Source organism: Eretmochelys imbricata, chromosome 14, assembly GCF_965152235.1.
Source record: "Eretmochelys imbricata isolate rEreImb1 chromosome 14, rEreImb1.hap1, whole genome shotgun sequence".
NCBI lineage: Eukaryota > Metazoa > Chordata > Testudines > Cheloniidae > Eretmochelys > Eretmochelys imbricata.
In genome coordinates, this window is record NC_135585.1 from 15,844,112 (window position 1) to 15,862,581 (window position 18,470).

The window sequence follows — 18,470 nt, forward strand, 5'->3', positions numbered from 1 at the left end:
ACTCAGCGTGGGCAAGTAAACAAGAGCCCTGCACCATACAACTGAAACACCTGGAGAAACAGCAAAATAGAAACTTACACCCTTCCCTCACTGCAGGCAGAACAAACCTTTGTGAGGTTTCAGTTTAACGAGGGATTTGGGCAACTTCTGCACACCCCAGTAGGGTTTGGTGTGGAGACAAGGCATGTGGTGTCTAAGAAAATACCCCTCCCGCTTGGCATCTGTACTGTGCAGCACTTTCCCTATCAGGGTTGCTCCACCCAATGGATTTATTTCAAGGGGCAGTGGGAGCCACTTGGAGGGGAAAGGCAGGTGAAGGGGACTGGGACATACTACCCAACAAGGTCCCATGAATCTCCTAGTCAGCCCCAGCTCATCCCTCCATTCCCCGGTCAGCTCTGCAAGGGGCAGAAGCAGACAGGGGACAGTTAGGGGGTGTGGAGCACATGTAGCTGGGCTCAGTAACCTAACGCAGGTGCAACCACTGGGTATGCAAGGAGAAGGAAAGACAGCAGCGAGTGTCTGGTAGTGAAGAGATTTGAGAGAGGGCAAATACTACTTGTCTTCCAATTCATTTTAAATAACTGCAGACTTGTATTGTATCCCAGGTTAGGGAAGGACTTTCTTTCATTGCTCTACACAGAGGAAGAGTATAGTTTGTTTTTGTTTGGGGATAGGCTGCTCACCCTCCTGGAGAGAGAAAGCCCACAGTGTGACAGGACCCCTGGGAATCCTTCACCAGGAGCATAGCTGACCTGAGAAACTCTTGGCAGCAGTAGGTCAGAGACAAAGGCTGTAGATACATTTTTAAAGGCTGGATAACTTTGTGACCAATAAACACTTGTAACTAGGCAAGCCAAGATAAGTTGAGGAGGACCTAAGTCTCATGCTTTCAGGAGTCAGTTTGTTGTCTCAGGAAGGAATTTCCTCTCCCCCCACACTCACCATCAGAAGAGCAGAACTGACCACCTGGGTTGGTGTCCCTAGCTCTGAAGCCTCAAATATTGACCACTGCTGAAGGACATATGTTCATTTGGTATGACCAACCCTATGTGCCTAGGGAGTGCAGCACGTTCTTCGCTCAGGTCCTGGGTTCAGTACAGTTAAAAGTGAGGCCTTTACGGAAGCACCAGATGCTCCTCTAAGAAGATCTGGGATCTCCTGGTACTTTTGAATGTTTCACATTCTAGTCTGGTGGTGCTATTGTGAACTTATGGACATAGAAATCCATTCTAAACAGGCAGCTGTTCAACACGGGGAAGAAAAAAAAAACCTTCAGGAGGAAGAGACAATTTCTTCCAATTCAATTATCCAGGCAAGTAATGGCAGCCAATCAAAAATGGCAGCAGAGCCCTTTGCTATGGACAATTCCTTGGATTCCAGCATTCATGACGCCAGGAGCAAGAGTGTGGGCTTGGGGCAAACACATCTTGAATCAGGTCAGGAGTTACTGGTGAGGGACAGACACATTCAGAAGAATAGGAGAGATGCTAACGTGGCATTTGAGCCATGTGGTATATGAGTATCTTGTTGTTCCATTCATTATGAAGGTCAGTAGTGTGCATGATTGATTCAAAAAAACTAGAAAAGTTCATGGAGGATAGGTCTATCAATGGCTATGAGCGAGGATGGGCAAATATGGTGTCCCTAGCCTCTGTTTGCCAGAATCTGAGAGTGGACGATGGCATGGATCACTTGATGATCACTCTGTTCTGTTCATTCCCTCTGGGGCACCTGGCATTGGCCACTGTCGGAAGACAGGATAATGGGCTAGATGGCCCTTTGGTCTGACCCAGTATGGCCGTTCTTATGATTAAAGAAAGGACAGATGAGATTCTCGGTATAAAGGTTTGGGGAATTCCAGGGATTATGGCGCAAGGTGACTAGAGGCTTCTTTACAAATAAATGCCTAAGATTTGTAGAAAGGACCCACTAACCCCCACACTTTCTCTGTAGAGCTTGTTTTCCTAGAAACACCATGATGTTTGCATTTTATTGTCATGTCACATAGTCAGTGTGATTTCCCTTTGAGACAGTGTTGTTTTGGGTTTATAAAGTTAACACAGAAAAGCCAAGAGGATATATAAATCCTAAATGTATTTTCCAGGGAGGAACTATTGTCCTGACAGCAACATTATGTTGCTCCTTGTTGATATATGGGTGCCTCCTATAAATGGAGAAGGGGTAATAATAGGATCTGATCTTCTGACGGTTACGCATTTGACCTTTGCTATGAACAACAAAATGTTTGATCTCTAGTATCAAGCATTGTTTACTTTATAATGTGTGGGTCATGATAACATGGTGGACCCTATATTGCAGCGGGGTGAATTTTTGAAAACTTGTTTATCTTTGTGCATTATGTAAAAAGAAACTCAATCAAAACCAAAAATGACACATGGGCTCTGAATCTACAACACCCAAGCACGGAGCATATTTGGATCCGATCCAAGTGGGAATCGATCTGTTCCTTCTTTGTTTAATGGGTGGGACCAGCCCTTCTGATCCCAACAACCCCAAACTTTGGGGAAGTTCAGCTCCCAGCTCTGTGGCGCAAGCTCATCTCTAAACAAATGGGAACTTTCCAGCCAATGTCCTTTCCTCTGCCAAAGCCAAAGATACCAGCAAATCCTCACAAGCACCAAGTTATTTCTCTTTGGAGACTTCTCAGCCTGGTAGTAGGGGCTAGTGCAGGGCTTCTCAACCTTTTTCTTTCTAAGGTCCCCCCAACATGCTATAAAAACTCCACGGCCCACCTGTGCCATAATCACTGGTTTTCTGCAGATAAAAGCCAGAGTCGGCGTTAGGGGGAGCAAGCAGGGCAATTGCCTGGGGCCCCAGGTCAGAGCCCCAGGTGAAGCTACATAGCGCAGGCTTCAGCCCTGGGTGGCAGGGTCAGGACCCCGGGATTCAGCCCCATGCGGTGGGGCTTTGGCTTTCTACCCCGGTCCTCAGGGAGTCTAATGCTGGCCCTGCTTGGTGGCCCCCTGAAACCTGCTTGAGGCCCCCTAGGGGGCCCCAGACCCCTGGTTGAGAACCACTGGGCTAGTGCACACCCAGTGTTCTCAGAAGGTGAGCGGGTCTTTATTTCACAGGTTTCAGAGTATTTCACAGATATTCGCTCACTCAACCCACAGCCTGAGAAATAGCAACACATTCCTAGCACACAGCATCGCCTGACGAGTGGTGATTTCACCACCCCAAACTGGGCGATCAGGTTACGTTTTAACTGGACATGGTATGGTTTAAATTCTCATGTGGCCTGTAGCCTTTATCTCACAGCAGCATAATGACTAGGCACAAGAAATCAAGCATGGGACAGTTAAAGGACAGGGTGAAAAAGCATGATCACATCACCTTGCAAGAGATCAGTTTCAAATTTTTCTTACACCACAAGTGAAATGAGTGTTCCTTTTAGCTCAGGGCTCAGCACACACATACGCCCATCACAAAACCACCATTCAGTTTCACCAAAGGCAGCCCCCACAGCTCAGGAAAGGTCCAAGAGTGAACTAGCAAGAGATGGTAAACATGCAGAGGCTGATGAGGGCTCAGTAGTACTGGAATGGCAGAGATGCAATAGCTGCATTACCTACAGGATCTGTGTGTTAAAAAAAAGAGATGGAAACAATTCTTTTAATACAAAAATTAGGGCCAAAGTAATCCCAGAGGTATTTGACTGAAGTTAGTAGTTACACCCAGGATGAATCTGATCCTTAAACTATAGGGGGAGGGAAAGCCATATCTACCCTCATTGTTCCAGTCTGCTAGGTGGTCCCTGGCAAATAGCAGGAGGCAGCTGGAAGCTGTATTTCGCTCTTTGGTTCCTGAATAGCTCTGCTTGCAATGATCCTTTCTAAAAGCAGCACATTCCAGCTTCTGCAGCCTCCCGGTCCTTGGAGCACCTCCCATCTTGGAAACACTTCATTTAGATTGTCCCCTACACCGGGCTTGAAACAGAGTATTGTACTTCCCTCGGGGTCGCTGCAGCAGAGCGTAAAGACCTTTCTCTCGGACCCTCTTTCTGTGGATCAAAAGCCTCCCAGCCCTCCAACCATCCTTCAGACTGAACCACGAGTGCAGCCAAGTTTCAAGCACAAATGGAAAGAACTTTGTTCTTCCTCAATACAATCCTTTATACGCTGGACACCAGATCCACTTCTTCCCCCCGTTGCAGGTTGCAGCGGGGCTGTAAGAGGGGAGGAGAGAAGCTGTTTTTGTCTCTCTCTCTCTCTCTCTCTCAACACTTTCATGGCCCCCCATATAGAAACAACTGTCTCTTTCTTTTTTGCCTGGGTAACCCACACACCTCCTGGCACCGAGACCACTTAGAGAGATCAAATGAGTCTGCTCTACAGGCTTAGCTAAACAGCCTGTTGGCTTTTAGCTCATGCAGTAGAGGCTCATGCTTTAAGTTCCGGAGACACCTGGTTTGAGCCCACCTGCCGAGGACCAGGGTCTGTCAGCACTGCACCAGCCTATAGGAGAAATAGCTTGATTAATTTAATAGTGTTTGTTCTGGGGTTGGTTGGTTTTTTGTTCTTTTGCTCATTTGTGTGTGCATGGAGATTATTATGGAAAAGCTAAGCTGAAGAACCACAGTTTGCATTTAGTGCAGAACGTCCTGAGGCCTGTGGTCATTCTTGCCTCTAGTGGGAGGGAGTTCCACAGTCTAGGTCCAGGTCTTGTGAAAGTCTCCTGCACTCATGAGCCTCTCTTGTTAGTGGACAGTTTCATTGGTAAGGCAGAGAACATACCTGATGTGGAAGATCAGACTTGCAGAGGGAGAGGCGATCTGCCAGATAGCTATGGCCAATCCCATGGAGGGCTTTGATTATCAGCACAGAGTAGCTTAGGAAGCCAGTGCAGATAGCATCAAAATGTGCTCCCAGCAACCTTTATGAGGAAGTACGTAGGCGGCTGCATTTTGTACTAGTGGGAGATTTTTCCAGAGCACGTGGCTTTGAGCTGCAGTAATCAAGCCTGCATAGGATCAGCTGTTGTACAGTCTTTGGGCTTGTTGCAGATAGAAGTGGGTATTTTAGCTGCTAATGAGTGCTACTTGGGCATACAGTAGCAGTGAGGAGCCCAAAAGGACCCTAATGCTGGGATCAACAATCCCAGGGCAGATGCCCTCAACTGTGGAGGATGATATTCAGAGTACATCCTTCTTCACTGGTGGAATTGCAACAGTGGAACATCTCTAGCAAGGAAGCATAGTGCAGATGCTCTCACTGGGTACTTTTGCCCTTGCTACTCAATAACCATGACTACAATGAGGTTTCTCTTCTTAATCTCCCATCATTATCGCTCCACTGGTGCTTGGCACAGTGGCGGTGCTAACGTAGACCAGCTAGCAGTGTTTTTACCACCAGGTCATCTAGACCTGCTTGAAGTCTACGCTGGAGCTCCCATGGTTGCCAGAATTGATGGAGCAGCAACAGTGCTAAGCAGTAGTGAAGGATTGAGAGTGTTTAGTGTAGACAGAGAATATGGGGCCAAGCACCTTCTCCAAGGTGTTGAGAGCTCTCATCTTCTTCTAGGTTGGAAACCTTAGCCTTCACTTTTGGACCTCAGGGAACCTCAGGACTTAGTAGCCCCAGGCTCTCCTCCCAGTCCCTCCGTGTGCCAACAATTAAACCCCAGAAGATGCTCTGTGCAGCAGCGTCTCAAGATCTGAGCAAAGTGGGAGCGAGGGGAAGTGAGAACACCACGCATGACATCAGAGACACATAGCATGCAACGTAAACACCTGTTTAAAATGAGAGTAAAGAGACCACATACGTCACTGCTGTCCTCCCCAGGGCCGTCCCCTGCTGACATCTCGCTGACAGACTCCATGCTGGGGTGGATCAGAGCAAACCTGTGCTGGATACAGGAGGCTGAGCCCCAGAGAACACAGCTACAGCTCTGCTTATTTAGGCTTGAACCGCCCTCTCCACCAGCATTACCTCCTCGCCCCGCCCCTTGTTCATATGCTCAGAGGAAACCACACTCTTTATCTCACCCTGACCATTTTAACAACAACCGGAAATGCACAGAGGCCTCCTTGAATAGATCTTGAGCTATACTTTCTCCCCTGCTTGTGGACTCCCATCTGGGGTCCAGCATTGGGGAGGGAATGAGGCTGCGTTCCTCTGATCCACGGCTGGGTCCTCAGTTTCTTTCACATTATTAGCTATCGAGGGTTGTAGGTGAACGTGGCACTTTACGGACACCCAAGGAGGCACCTTACAGTTCAACTCAGACCCAGGCAATGCAACTGAAATAAGAAAGGCTCTGAAGCAGAGGTGTCAGGGATAAGATGGACCAGGGAAGGCTTTGCAAAAGGAGTGGGAAGCCAAGGGGGCGATTGTTAATGAGTGGGAAGTAAGACGCTGTTTCAGGTGTAGGGGACTGAAGGAGAAGGGAGCAGCAGTGAGATAGGACAAGGCACAGGGCCTGTAACGGGGAACGGAATGAAACAAGTGGGAAGATGCAGGCAGTCAGAGGCATGCACCATGTAGAAGGCAAGGATGTGGTGTTGAGGTCCTGGCCCGGGGTGTGAAGCCAGCTGTGGGGCTTTAGAGGGTGGAGTTCACTGTACATGCAAACACGGTGCAGGAGAGAATCATCCAGACTCCATTCCCATGAGAGTTTGTCAAAAGCAGAAGCGGTCTTCAAACCAAAGGCCACTGCACCGGAGTGGGTGGGGAATAAGAAATGTCGCTCAGGGGCAGGTGATCGTGTTTGACTGAGGTCAAGCTGGACCTACTCCAGTCTCTGCAGCTCAGTTCTGTACTTAAGCCACTGGAAAGAGCTAATCCAGTTAATCATCCCACTGTATTGCTGGAATGGAGAAGAGAATTATCCCCCCTAATGCTGGAAAGGGACATGCTGAGATGGCTGCTCTCCAGCAGGGGTTTCTGACCGGGTGCAGCAGATTTCAGAGAAGCAGCTCCTCTCCAGTTACGGGAACCAGAGTTACAAATTTTGTTTTACCAGCACTCTTCATTCTCACAAACAGTTTATCTGATTGCAAATTACCAGACAGATGAGTTAACGGCTGCTAACAGCAACGGCCATCCCCTTCAAGACATGCCCATCGCAAGGGTGGGAAAACTTTTTGGCCTGAAGGCCACATCGGGGAATAGAAATTATATGGCGGGCCATGAATGCTCACAAAATTGGGGTTGGGTTGTGGGAGGGGGTGCGGGCTCTGGTTATGGGTGCAGGCTCTAAGGTGGGCTGGGAATGAGAGGTTTGGGGTGCAGGATGTGCCGTGCTGGGATTGAGGGGTTTGGAGAGCAGGAGAGGGATCAGGGCTGGGGTAGGGGTTTGGGGAGAGGCTCAGGGTGCAGACCCTGAGTGGCGCTTACCTTAAGCAGCTCCCGCAAGCAGTGGCATGTCCTTTCTCTGGCTCCTATGCGTGGAGAGGCCCCTGATTCTGGGAGCTACGTGATACGGCCCCCGATCCGGCACCCTGGCTGGAGCCCCCGAGTGGGACCCCCCCAACGTGGCGCCCCAGTGGGAGCTCGTGGGCTGGCTTAAAACAGCTCACGGGCTGGATCCAGCCCATGGGCTAGTTTGCCCACCCTGGCCTATCAAAAGGATCTGTATTCCTGTTCTCTTGATGTATGAGAGGGAAGGGAAGGATGGCAACCCAGAGAACCCCACCATCAGAAAGAAAATCAGCCTAGGAAATCTCAAAGGAAAGAGACAAGATGCTCTGGCACCTATATATTTCATGTATGCGTGGTGTGTATGCAGTCTGCAAATAAGGATGGGCTTGGTCTTACATTTAAATAGTGCCTTTTCGCCAGGAGCATGTCACATGTTCACTGCCCATAAGCGGAATAAGCACCATCTTGACTGACATTCCAGGGACCTCCAGAGCTAAAAGCCTGAGTGGCTCCAGCTTGCACTAAAGAGGACAGGCTCCATAGCTGGGGCTGTAGCAGACGCCTATCCCCGCAGATCGGGCACAGCGTGGTGTCCACACAGCAGCCACCTCCAGCATTTGAATAACACTGGTCGAACCAGCTGTTGGCAGCACACAGGAGAAGTGCTTTGACTCTGCTCTGCTGAAGCCATGTAATCTACAGTGATTTCTCCCTCTTGGGGACAGGAAGCCACAAACGTTGCAGCTGCAGCAGTTCAGCTGGGCCTGCTAACTCCATCCCACAATGCAGTGGCTGGTTACGAGATCCTGTCCTCTGCAGCAATTATGTGCACTAGGGGCCAATACTTTGGGGGTCCCAGAAAGCACTGTTAGGGGTGCTGTGCCTGGACGATGTCAAAAACACTTATGCAAGGACAAGCGAGACTACTAGCCATTTCATCCAACAGATGTCCTTGCAACCACTTCCTAGCTCAGCGTAGGCACCTTCTGAGTTGCAACCACTTCTGGGGTGAAACTCAGCATCTGTTTAACAGCATACAATGAACCATTAAACAGCTAGGTTTGGGTGAGACAGGGATTTCCTTTCCAACTGAAAATGCAGGGGGGAAGCTGAAGTAGGCAGAGAGAAAATGGACCAGGATGTGGGTTAACAGCCCTCACTCTTGTGAAAAATGCTACGAGATCCCTTAAAAATCCAGACAGCCAGACACTAGTTTTACATCTCATCCCCTCTGCCCATTCCCTCTGACATACAATTGGGCCAGGACCTTCTGCCCAGTGGCTGGATAAGCACACACTCTCTCCAGTGACCTTGCAAGTGGAGGTTAATGCTAGTTCATTGATCAGACGGTGGACCCACGCAACTGGGTGCAGGAGGGCTGAGTTCTTCCCTTACCATTTAAAAGGCTGCTTGTAACTATTCAATGACACTGCAAACCTCCCTCGCAGTTTCACAAGGACTCCCAATAGCATCTGCTTTCACTCCCGGCTCTGGAGAGCCAAACCTTTTTAGCCAAAGACAAGTGTTTTTCATTTGCAAGGGCCAGCAATGAACCCCGAGGGTGCAGTGCCTGGCAAAGAGTGTATGTCCTCCCTAACAGCACAGGAGAGAAACCCCTTCCTCCCCTTCCTACTGCAAGGTGGATAGGTCCATCTCAGTCTGCATCACCCACAGGTCTCGGTCCTTGTTTCAGGGCTGCACAGCGGGATCATTCCAATGAGAGTTTCAGTTGGGTGCACACATTGCAACAGCCTGGGAGGAACTGCGGTGAGGAAACCCTTCTTTTGTAACCCTCCCCTCTTGCTACTATCCCAGACGTTCAGGGGGGAGATGCCTTAGCAGCACTGTTTCCTCTCAAGTTCATTACACTGCTCAGCTTTAGGGGCCAGCTCTCTCCTTCTCCACTGTCACACTGACTGATCCCTTGCTACAGATCATGTTCTCTTAAGCGGCCAACTGGAGCCTGAGACCATAGGTACACTATGGATTTCTGCTGGAACAGTGAGGGCAGTCAGGGATGTGATGAGGTGTGATCCCTGATGGGCATAGCTGTGCCAGCAAAAGCCCCTAGTGTAGACTCAGTTATAAGCTGTGCCTTTACTGGTATAGCTTGTTTTGCTTGTGGAGGTGATTTTGCTAGACTGGAGCATCCACACTAGAAGCACTTTGTAGGTATAGTATATTGGTATTCTTACACTAGTAACACTTCGAGCGTAGACACCCCCTGAGTCTGCCAGCCTTCAGGAGTTTCAACCAAGTATTTGCTTCCTGTTGGACTTAGACGATAGAGGGTTTCTCCCCTGCAACATGCTGGACTGGAATGATCGGTCGGACAGCTTTATTACCCCCTACATAGGCAGAATCTATTGGTGTTCTGCTTTGCAGTATCTGCAATATGCCCAGAAGCCAGTGCACCATAATTGAATATGGAAGAAATATAGAGGCAAACTGATTTTGGAAACTGTTTTCATCTTCGCGTTGAGGTGCCATGTGATAGGCAATAAAGCTTGTGATTGCAAAAGCAAGATCTGATGTAGCACAGCTCACAGGAGGTGCAAGAAGCTGTGGCATAAAACACAGACACCCATTTTCTCTCCATGAGTGGACAGCACCTTTCACTGGGTTCTTGCAGATGTCAAGTAACAAAACTCGCAGAAATCTCTTCTCTCTGCATGGGCAGAGAGGGTAACTTAAGAGTTTAGATAGTCCTTGTATCGGCTTCACCTTCCTTTGGAAGGTTCAAAAAATGCAATCCATCAAAATTGGTTTGAAAAGAAACACACAATGAAATAGAAATTCTTCAGTCATAGGCCAGCCACAATGCTGTGGTTTTCTCATTAAAAAAAGACTCCTAAATTAGAAACATGGAAAGCAGCAGCTTAAATATTTGAGGGACAGTTTTTTTAAAACTCAAAAAGTTTGAGCTAGTCATTGCATTTATGCACAAGAGCTTGGTTTTGCAGAGCTTTTCGGAAACATGGCTCAGATGGGGGACACAAGTACTTTAAATAAAGAATTTGACCTACTTTAAAATTATGATCACAGTGGTCAATACCCTCTAAACAAACCTGCACCTTACAGCTGACCCTGCTCAGGGTTGCAAGGGAAGGTGCACGAACCCTCATGTGTATGCATGGAAGGGGCGAGGTCCTTGCTGGTCCTGAGCTTAGGGATCAGTTTAATCCTAGGTATGTGATCTCTCCATCCAGCCCGGAGTTCATTCAGGCAGCCTTTGCCATTGCATCTGGGCTCCTCCCAAAAGTAAGAGTGTGACGATGATATTAGACACCGTTATAAAGTATCTGATTTTACTGTATTTCTACCCAGAGATTGCACTGGTTACACACACGTAATTGTCCTTCCCCCACTCCCAAAATCCGGTAGCATGAATTTCGCATGAACTTTCTGGGACAGTGATTTTTGAATATGGATCGTCTGCTAGGGAAGATAAAACCTCCAGCACGTTCACATGTAGCTTGATCTCTGCCCTTCCTGATTCTTACCATGGATTTATGAGCTTCTTGATATTTTGCATCTCAGCTACCCTGTTCAATTTCTCTGAACAATTTCCACCACCAAAGCACAGATACTTAGCCAGACTCATGCAAACCACTCAAGAAAACCCAGGTCAAGAGACTGGTAGAGCACCCCAAAGAGAATGGCAATGGAAAGATCTGCTAAAATATACTGGCCAATACAGAGTAAAATACAGAGTAAGTATGAGCAACACCTTCAAGGGCCTATTCAGCACTTTCTGAAAATTAGACCCCCTTCCAGGCATCTCCAACTGGGATCCCAAAGTCACTTTTGAAATCTGGGCCACCTGGGTGTGCCCCAAACTAGAGCATGTTGCATCAAATAGCAGAGCCCTCTGAAAGAGTCTTTTAAAGCAGCATTGAATGCATCCAAGGTAAATGAGATGCGACGGTTGAGTCACCTCAGTCGTCAGAGAAAACTGAACAGATCAACAAAAGTCACTTTAAAAGGGATTTTCTCCTTTAAAGAGAACCCAGTGCTAAAAACAATTCTCAGTAAATGTAAGTAGCAGCTTGTCTTCCTACCTCTTGGCTTGGTTATCCTGCCGGTGGGCCCACAGCCTTTCCTCACTCTTATCTTGATCAGTGGGCTGGAAATACATGAAAAGTTGAAAAAATGATTTCAACATGAGTCTCACTCACTTCTCCTTTTAACACGCGGGGCCAGCTAGGGAGGAGGCTGGGTTGAATGACTATACAAAACTCTGCCCTGCCTGCTACTATTTGACAAGTCATAAGGAAAACCCAAGAGGGCTACAGCATAAAAACGGAAAGCAATTTCATCTTGCAATCATAACATACCCTTCTCCTCCTCTTCAGATTCTCTGAAATACTGCTGCTGTCCTTGGGCTCAAAGTCCCAGATATTGCATCACCTGATGCACCCTCCCAGCATCAGTCTCTCCAGGAGTGTATGTTCAGTGCATTCTGCTGGCTGCCACTCCTTGCCTTGAATGGGATGCAAATCAAATTCCTTTCTCTTCCACAACGCACCCCCTCTCTGGGCTGCTGTTAGCTACACACACAGTCAAGAGGAGTAGGAGCACAAAGATTATTGGTATCCTGCCTAGAAATATGAGAAAGCCTTCCATCCCGAGGGATCCCCAAACTGCTTCAACTATAGCAATGCAGAAAAGCAGCCACCTCTGGGCTGGATGTCAAGAAACCCAGAACAGTATGTTGCCCCACACTTAGGGAATTTTGGACACCAGGGCAAACACCTACTCTTACAAGAAGTGCCAGGGACTTTTAATGCCAATGCAGGGCAGACAGGAGCTTTGTTTAAGCTCTCATCCTAAGAATACAGTGCCACACATTTTCACATATACAGGGAACCACGGTGCCGGGTGCATAGTTTTTACATTAAATGCTCCCAGTCAAAAGACAACATGCGATCACGTCTCCTCTGAGCCACAGAGATACTGCGTTCCTGAAGATACGGGAATGGTTTTTACTGAACAAATTATGTAACTAAGGAGTTTCTCTCTTCGCCCTTTCCAACAACATGAATTTGATTGTGCCATTTATACCATAGATCAGCTGCACTTGGGCGCCTAGTATCGCACTGGACATGGACCCACTCCATAACCTCTGTACCAGGTCCGATTCCACGACCAGTTCAGAAATTCTTAGAGGTTATCACAATAACCTTTTTGGCATGGCACAACATGCCAGGGAACAAGCTGTTCGAGCTTGGGCTGCATTACCTGGTAGGTCAGGACAGGATGTTCCACCACTAAGTGTCCTCCTCAGGACTGCGTGTTCCCGGAGCAATGAAGGGGTAAAACCCTTCCATCCTGAACATTATCCCAGCATTCCTCTGGAGAGAAGGGGGGGTTGAGACAAGCCCAACACAGCAATGATTAAAGAATTAATGGCGAGACCAGTGGTTTCTGACTCAGACCTTGCCTGATTTTTCCTTCCTCCTGCTAATTCTCCAGTTACTGCCCTGGATAATTTAGCCATGCTTCTTCTTAATTAGATTTAACGAGCTTTCAGTGGCCTCTGGCTTATGGAGGATGTTGTCCAGTTGGACATTTGTTCTGTTTGCAGTTCTCCTCAGAAACTTAAAATAACATTTTCTCTCTACTAATTTAATCTTTAATACATGTGGCAAAGTTATTTTTTCCCCTCCCTGTGCATTTCCCATTAAGATGAATTCAGCCACAGTACCCTTTGTTTATTCACTTCCATATATTTGCAGTAGCACCATCCCTAACAGAACAGCTCAGGGAAACAGTCATTGTTTCACTGCTATTGGAGGGGCAGGAAAGGAGGCTTCAGAGTTCATAGGCCATTCCCTCACCAATTTCACACCGTTCTAGAGCCCATCTTTAGACCTCAAAACACATCAGCGTCCCCTTAAGACCAAGTCAGATGCTTCTGAGAAAGGCAAGCTCAAGTGGTTTGAGCTCACATCTGGGATCCAGACTCAGCATGTTGCCTGGGCAACCAGGTATTTTACGTATTAATGTACCCAACATGCCTACTATATGTGCCCAGGCACCATACATAAGATTATTGACCAGCTTCAATATTGAGAGACTCACCCCACAATCACCTCTTCCCCACACATGAGAGCCTGAGAAAAAGAATGGGCCCTGAAGAGCAGCAGACTGGGGCCAGTGGAGGAAGCACATTTCAGAGCCGAGACCTTCCCAGTGGGCACTGTGGGTGACCACCCAGGGCAATGTGGTCAAGAGGCAAGGAACAGGGCAGGCCTGGGGTGCAAAGACATGGAAGGGAGCTCAGGTCAATGGGGGGCTGCGGGGAAGGCAGCGGGACCTGGGGACAATGGGTTGGGAGCCCAGGGAGACAGCAGATGCTAGGAGCGATGGGGAGAACTCGGGGAGGCAGCGGGGCCAGGAGCACCAAAATACAAGTTCGTCCAGCGCACCATTTTCCCCAAGGCCGGCCCTATCAGCAGTCTCTGGATATAGAGATCAAGACACAGTGGGTATGTCTACACTGGAATAAAACACCCATGGCTGGCCCGGGTCAGAAAAGTCGGGCTTGCATGGCTTGGGCTGTGGGGTTATAAATTGCGGTGCAGATGCCTAGACTCAGGCTGGAGCCTGGCATCTTCCCCCTTCGCGGGGTCCCACAGTCCAGGCTCCAGCCTGAGCCCTGACGTCTACACTGCAATTTTTAGCTCGGCAGCCCAAGGTCTATGAGCCCGACTCAGCTGACACATGCTCTGAGACTTGGTGCCACAGGTTTTTTATCACAGTATAGACATATCCTCAGCCAGCCAGAACCCAGGCCTTACAGGGCTACCTGCACTGACCCACAGGAGAGAGTCTAAAGTTATCTTTGCATGGCATAAAGGGAAATTTTAGAAAGGTGGGGTTTTCCATACCAGATCATAGCTGGGAAAGGGCCAATACCTGTTGCTCAAGAGAGTAGCAATTCCTGCTGCTGCTTCAGTGAGAGCATCCTATTGCACAAGTGGCCAATTACTCAATGCTGCCCATGGAGATGGAGGTGGGTAGGGCGGAGTTCCTTCCTGACCCCCCCTCTCCCCAACGATCAGTTACACCCGAAAGCATGAGATTTGATCACCCCTTTGGCTGGCCTAACTATACATCATTGCTCATACAATTTGTTAGAATATAGATATTCAGGCCTGTCTGTAAAGGCCTATACTCGAAGAATTTAGGTGTATTCTTATCATTTAGCTAGTGATAGAGGTATAAAAGAAAGAATCAAAATCACTGTCGGCCGGTGTAAGGGCCTTCTCTTACTGTGACAGCCTGAGGCCCTGTGCTTAGGCTAAGGCCTCTGGATAAGCAGCAGAGGCAGCCATAAGCTGGGAAGCGACAGGTCACATCCTCACATTCCAAACTGGTCACATTGAAATAAGGTGCTTTTGGGCTGTTAGGAATACAATCCTGTCCTGTTTCAGAGTAACAGTCGTGTTAGTCTGTATTCGCAAAAAGAAAAGGAGTACTTGTGACACCTTAGAGACTAACCAATTTATTTGAGCATAAGTTTTCGTGAGCTACAGCTCACTTCATCGGATGCACAGATGTAGCTCACGAAAGCTTATGCTCAAATAAATTGGTTAGTCTCTAAGGTGCCACAAGTACTCCTTTTCTTTTTGCAAATCCTGTCCTGATAATGCCTATCACCTCCAGAGAAAGAGAAGTGCCTAGAAGATGTAAAAGAAAACTTAGTTTGATAGCATCCTGTCTGACAAGAACTCACTTATCAATAGCTGGGATCTGAAATCCGATGAAGTGAGCTGTAGCTCACAAAAGCTTATGCTCAAATAAATTTGTTAGTCTCTAAGGAGCCACAAGTACTCCTTTTCTTTTTGTCTCATTTCTTTGTTGTTCTATCACTGTAGTCCCCATTTCCCTATTGTTTGTCTGAATAATCTCTGTCTGATTCTGTGATTGTTTCTGTCTGCTATATAATTAAGTTTGCTGGGTGTAAACTAATTAAGGTGGTAGGATATAATTGGTTAAATAATCATGTTACAATATGTTAGGATTGGTTAGTTAAATTTTAGTAAAATGACTGGTTAAGGTACAGCTAAGCAGAACTCAAGTTTTACTATATAGTCTGCAGCCAATCAGGAAGAAAGAGGGGGGGAATGGGAACAGGGAATGGGGTTGGGGAAACTGGAATCATGTTTTGCTAAGAGGGTGAATGGGAACAGGGACACAGGTAAGGCTCTGTGGTGTCAGAGCTGGGAAGGGGGACACTGAGGAAGGAAACTGGAATCATGCTTGCTGGAAGTTCACCCCAATAAACATCTAATTGTTTGCACCTTTGGACTTCGGGTATTGTTGCTCTCTGTTCATGCAAGAAGGACCAAGGAAGTAAGCGGATGAAGGAATAACCCCCTAACACAATTATCCAGCCCTTTTTCACATCCACCTATTAGCAGCAGCAGACATATTTAACCATATGACCTGCCACAGCAGCAAACAGATAGCATCAGAGCAAACGGAACTCTAATACCAACTTCGAGTTTAATCCCATGATCAGCCCAATATAACATAACTGACTCACTCTAGTGAACGGAGCCGTGAGCATTGCCTAGCATGACAGCAACAGGAATGCATCCAATGAAGCGAGCTGTAGCTCACGAAAGCTTATGCTCAAATAAATTTGTTAGCCTCTAAGGTGCCACAAGTCCTCCTTTTCTTTTTGCGAATACAGACTGACACGGCTGCTACTCTGAAACCAGCAACAGGAGTGTTATTTGCCCCCCCACACAGACAGTTCATAGGTCTATATGCTCCACTATATGCACCCCCCCAACTTTAAAGGATATCATATAATCACATACAATGTTCTATATGCTGACACAATTTTTTTCCCCTGAAATAATGCCCCTGGACTGCAAGCCGGATGACAATTTACAAAGCGGCCCCCCGGTTTCACATCCCCTCTTTTGAAAGCTTATGTGCATCTAGCCATTTCAAACCCACACCCCAGCATATCAGCCTCCTTCCACAGATTCAATCCAAGCCTCAAGCCTGGGAACTAGCCCTCAGTCCCAGTCAATTTTAACAAACACACCAACGCCCGCCCATTATCTCAAGCCCACACATGTATGTGCATGACACAAACCATTTTCCAACTGCTCTCTCTCTCAGGAAACTCAAAACATGCATCCAAACCACCAAACTCATTTACCTGAGGGGATCAGGAGAGATTCACTCACAGGGACACTCCCTGCAATGCCTGCCACTGAAATATTTCAGGCTGAACTTTGCCCCTTGCTGTCCCCATTTGCATTTACTAAGAGAGCCTGCTTCCCAGGCTGTGGCTGCACAGGCCAGACCACCTCGATCACCAGAGACAAGATCAATTGCTTTTTTCCATTAGTTACTGATTATAGGAAGGCAGGAAGCAACCCTGCAGGCACTGGAAGGAAAACTGCATGCTGGATATGAATGGGGTAGCTGGCGAGCCAGGCTTGTTCCACTGCAATCCCAGAGACAGAGTTACATGACTCAGCTGCTTCATCTGGAAGTAAATTAATGCAAAACGCAGATTTTATTACGATGAGTTCTGCTCATAGGATAACAACAGTGCATTTATTACGGTCTCAGCAGGACTGTGCGCATGCTGGGACTGGTCTGCCTTGCTTCCAGTGTTCCACTTTCTGAACAAAAACAAATGCCAGCATTTCAAACTGAGGGCCTGATCCAACTCCTGCGGGCATCTGTCAGAGTTGGAATGGACCTAAAGTAAAAGCATCAGCACTTACCAGAACCACTCAAATAGCAAGTGAGAACAGCAGTTCAGCCAGTTAGTTTCCCCATTCTCAATAACTGGAAGGTTTGTCTAGTCAACTAATAAGTACTATGAGGATGGGCTCATTAGAGATATCACAGATTAGTTCAGATGTCCACAGAACTAGAACAAGAGCAGTCGGCAAAACGCAGCAGCAGAGTTGTAGAAAGTTATATATTTCAAAGGTGTTGGGAGAGAATTAATAAACAGTACCTGGAATTCTTGTAGTAGCAGTTTTCATCAGGTGATTGCAAAGCATTTTAGAAACATTAATTAAGCTTCACTACACCCAGTGAGGCAGGGAAAATATCCCCATATTAAAGATAGGGAAACTGAAGGCAAAGAGATTACGTGATTTATCCAATCTCAAATAGAGGATAAACAATAGAGCCAGGTGAAGAACTCCTGACTTCTGGTCCGGTGCGCTAACCACTGACGCCTCTGTTATTGCTATCGTCCCATTAGCACTTACAGACTTCAGGATCCAATAAGCTCCTAAAGTCTGTGGGGGGTTTTAAAAACCTTTTTATTGGTTCAGTAGGGCCAAAACCACCACATACAATACAAGACTGTCCAAATGACACATCACAATGGTATGATTTTAGGATCACAGGATGTCGACTTAGTGCTGGTTTAGAACTAATTAAAGATCCAACATGCTGAAACTAGATCTGGAGACATTAATTAATGCCATTTCCTAGCCCTCTGCTCTCACTTCCAAGCGGAGGCAGTGCTTCCACGCCACTTATCTCTACATCAGGTTCTTAACAATAAGACGAAACTTCTCCCTAGAGCTTTTTATCTGCAGATACCAAAGCGCTTTCCAAAGGAAAGTAAGACCATTACCCCCAATTTCCAGATGGGGTAACAAATACAGAGACGAAGTGTCTCACTCAAGGTCACGCAATAGCTCAGTGGCAGAATCAGGAAAAGAAAATCCAGGTCTCCTAACTCCCAGTTTAGAGCCCCATCCACTAGACCACCCTGTCTCCCGCAGGCAGCTGCAAGGGTTCTTCTTGTGCCAGAATACTCAACATGGCTTCTCAGTAGCTCAATGGGGTTTGTAGATTTGGTGGCCACTTGGGTCGGGGACAGGGAGATTTATCAGTCTGCTGAGTTAGCAGCCATTTTAGAGCAAAGGGCTCTATCACTGGGTCCGTACAGTGTTCTCTATTTGTTCTACTCCTAGTGTGTAGAGACCAGGCTCTATTTCTATGTAGATTTCACTACAGAATCTGATGGATTCTGATTAAATCTGCCCCCAGTTAAACCCAGGCAGCTCCATTGAATTAAATATCCTG

General features: G+C 47.3%; 1 protein-coding gene across 2 annotated transcripts in view; it reads right to left on the reverse strand.

Annotated features, from left to right (window-relative positions):
- The window catches only part of UNC13D (unc-13 homolog D), a 46,700-nt gene extending 35,134 nt beyond the window's left edge, over positions 1-11,566 (reverse strand). The window contains exon 1 of one of the 2 annotated variants that reach the window (XM_077834141.1): positions 11,444-11,566. Coding sequence is in view for 1 of the 2 variants with exons in the window: in XM_077834140.1 (XP_077690266.1) it covers positions 5,785-5,841 (57 nt within the window). In the remaining variant the exon portion in view is untranslated. Of the gene's footprint in view, positions 1-5,784; positions 5,908-11,443 lie in introns of those variants that run through there. The other variant, XM_077834140.1, reaches the window with a different exon arrangement.
- Positions 11,567-18,470: the final 6,904 nt, after the last annotated feature.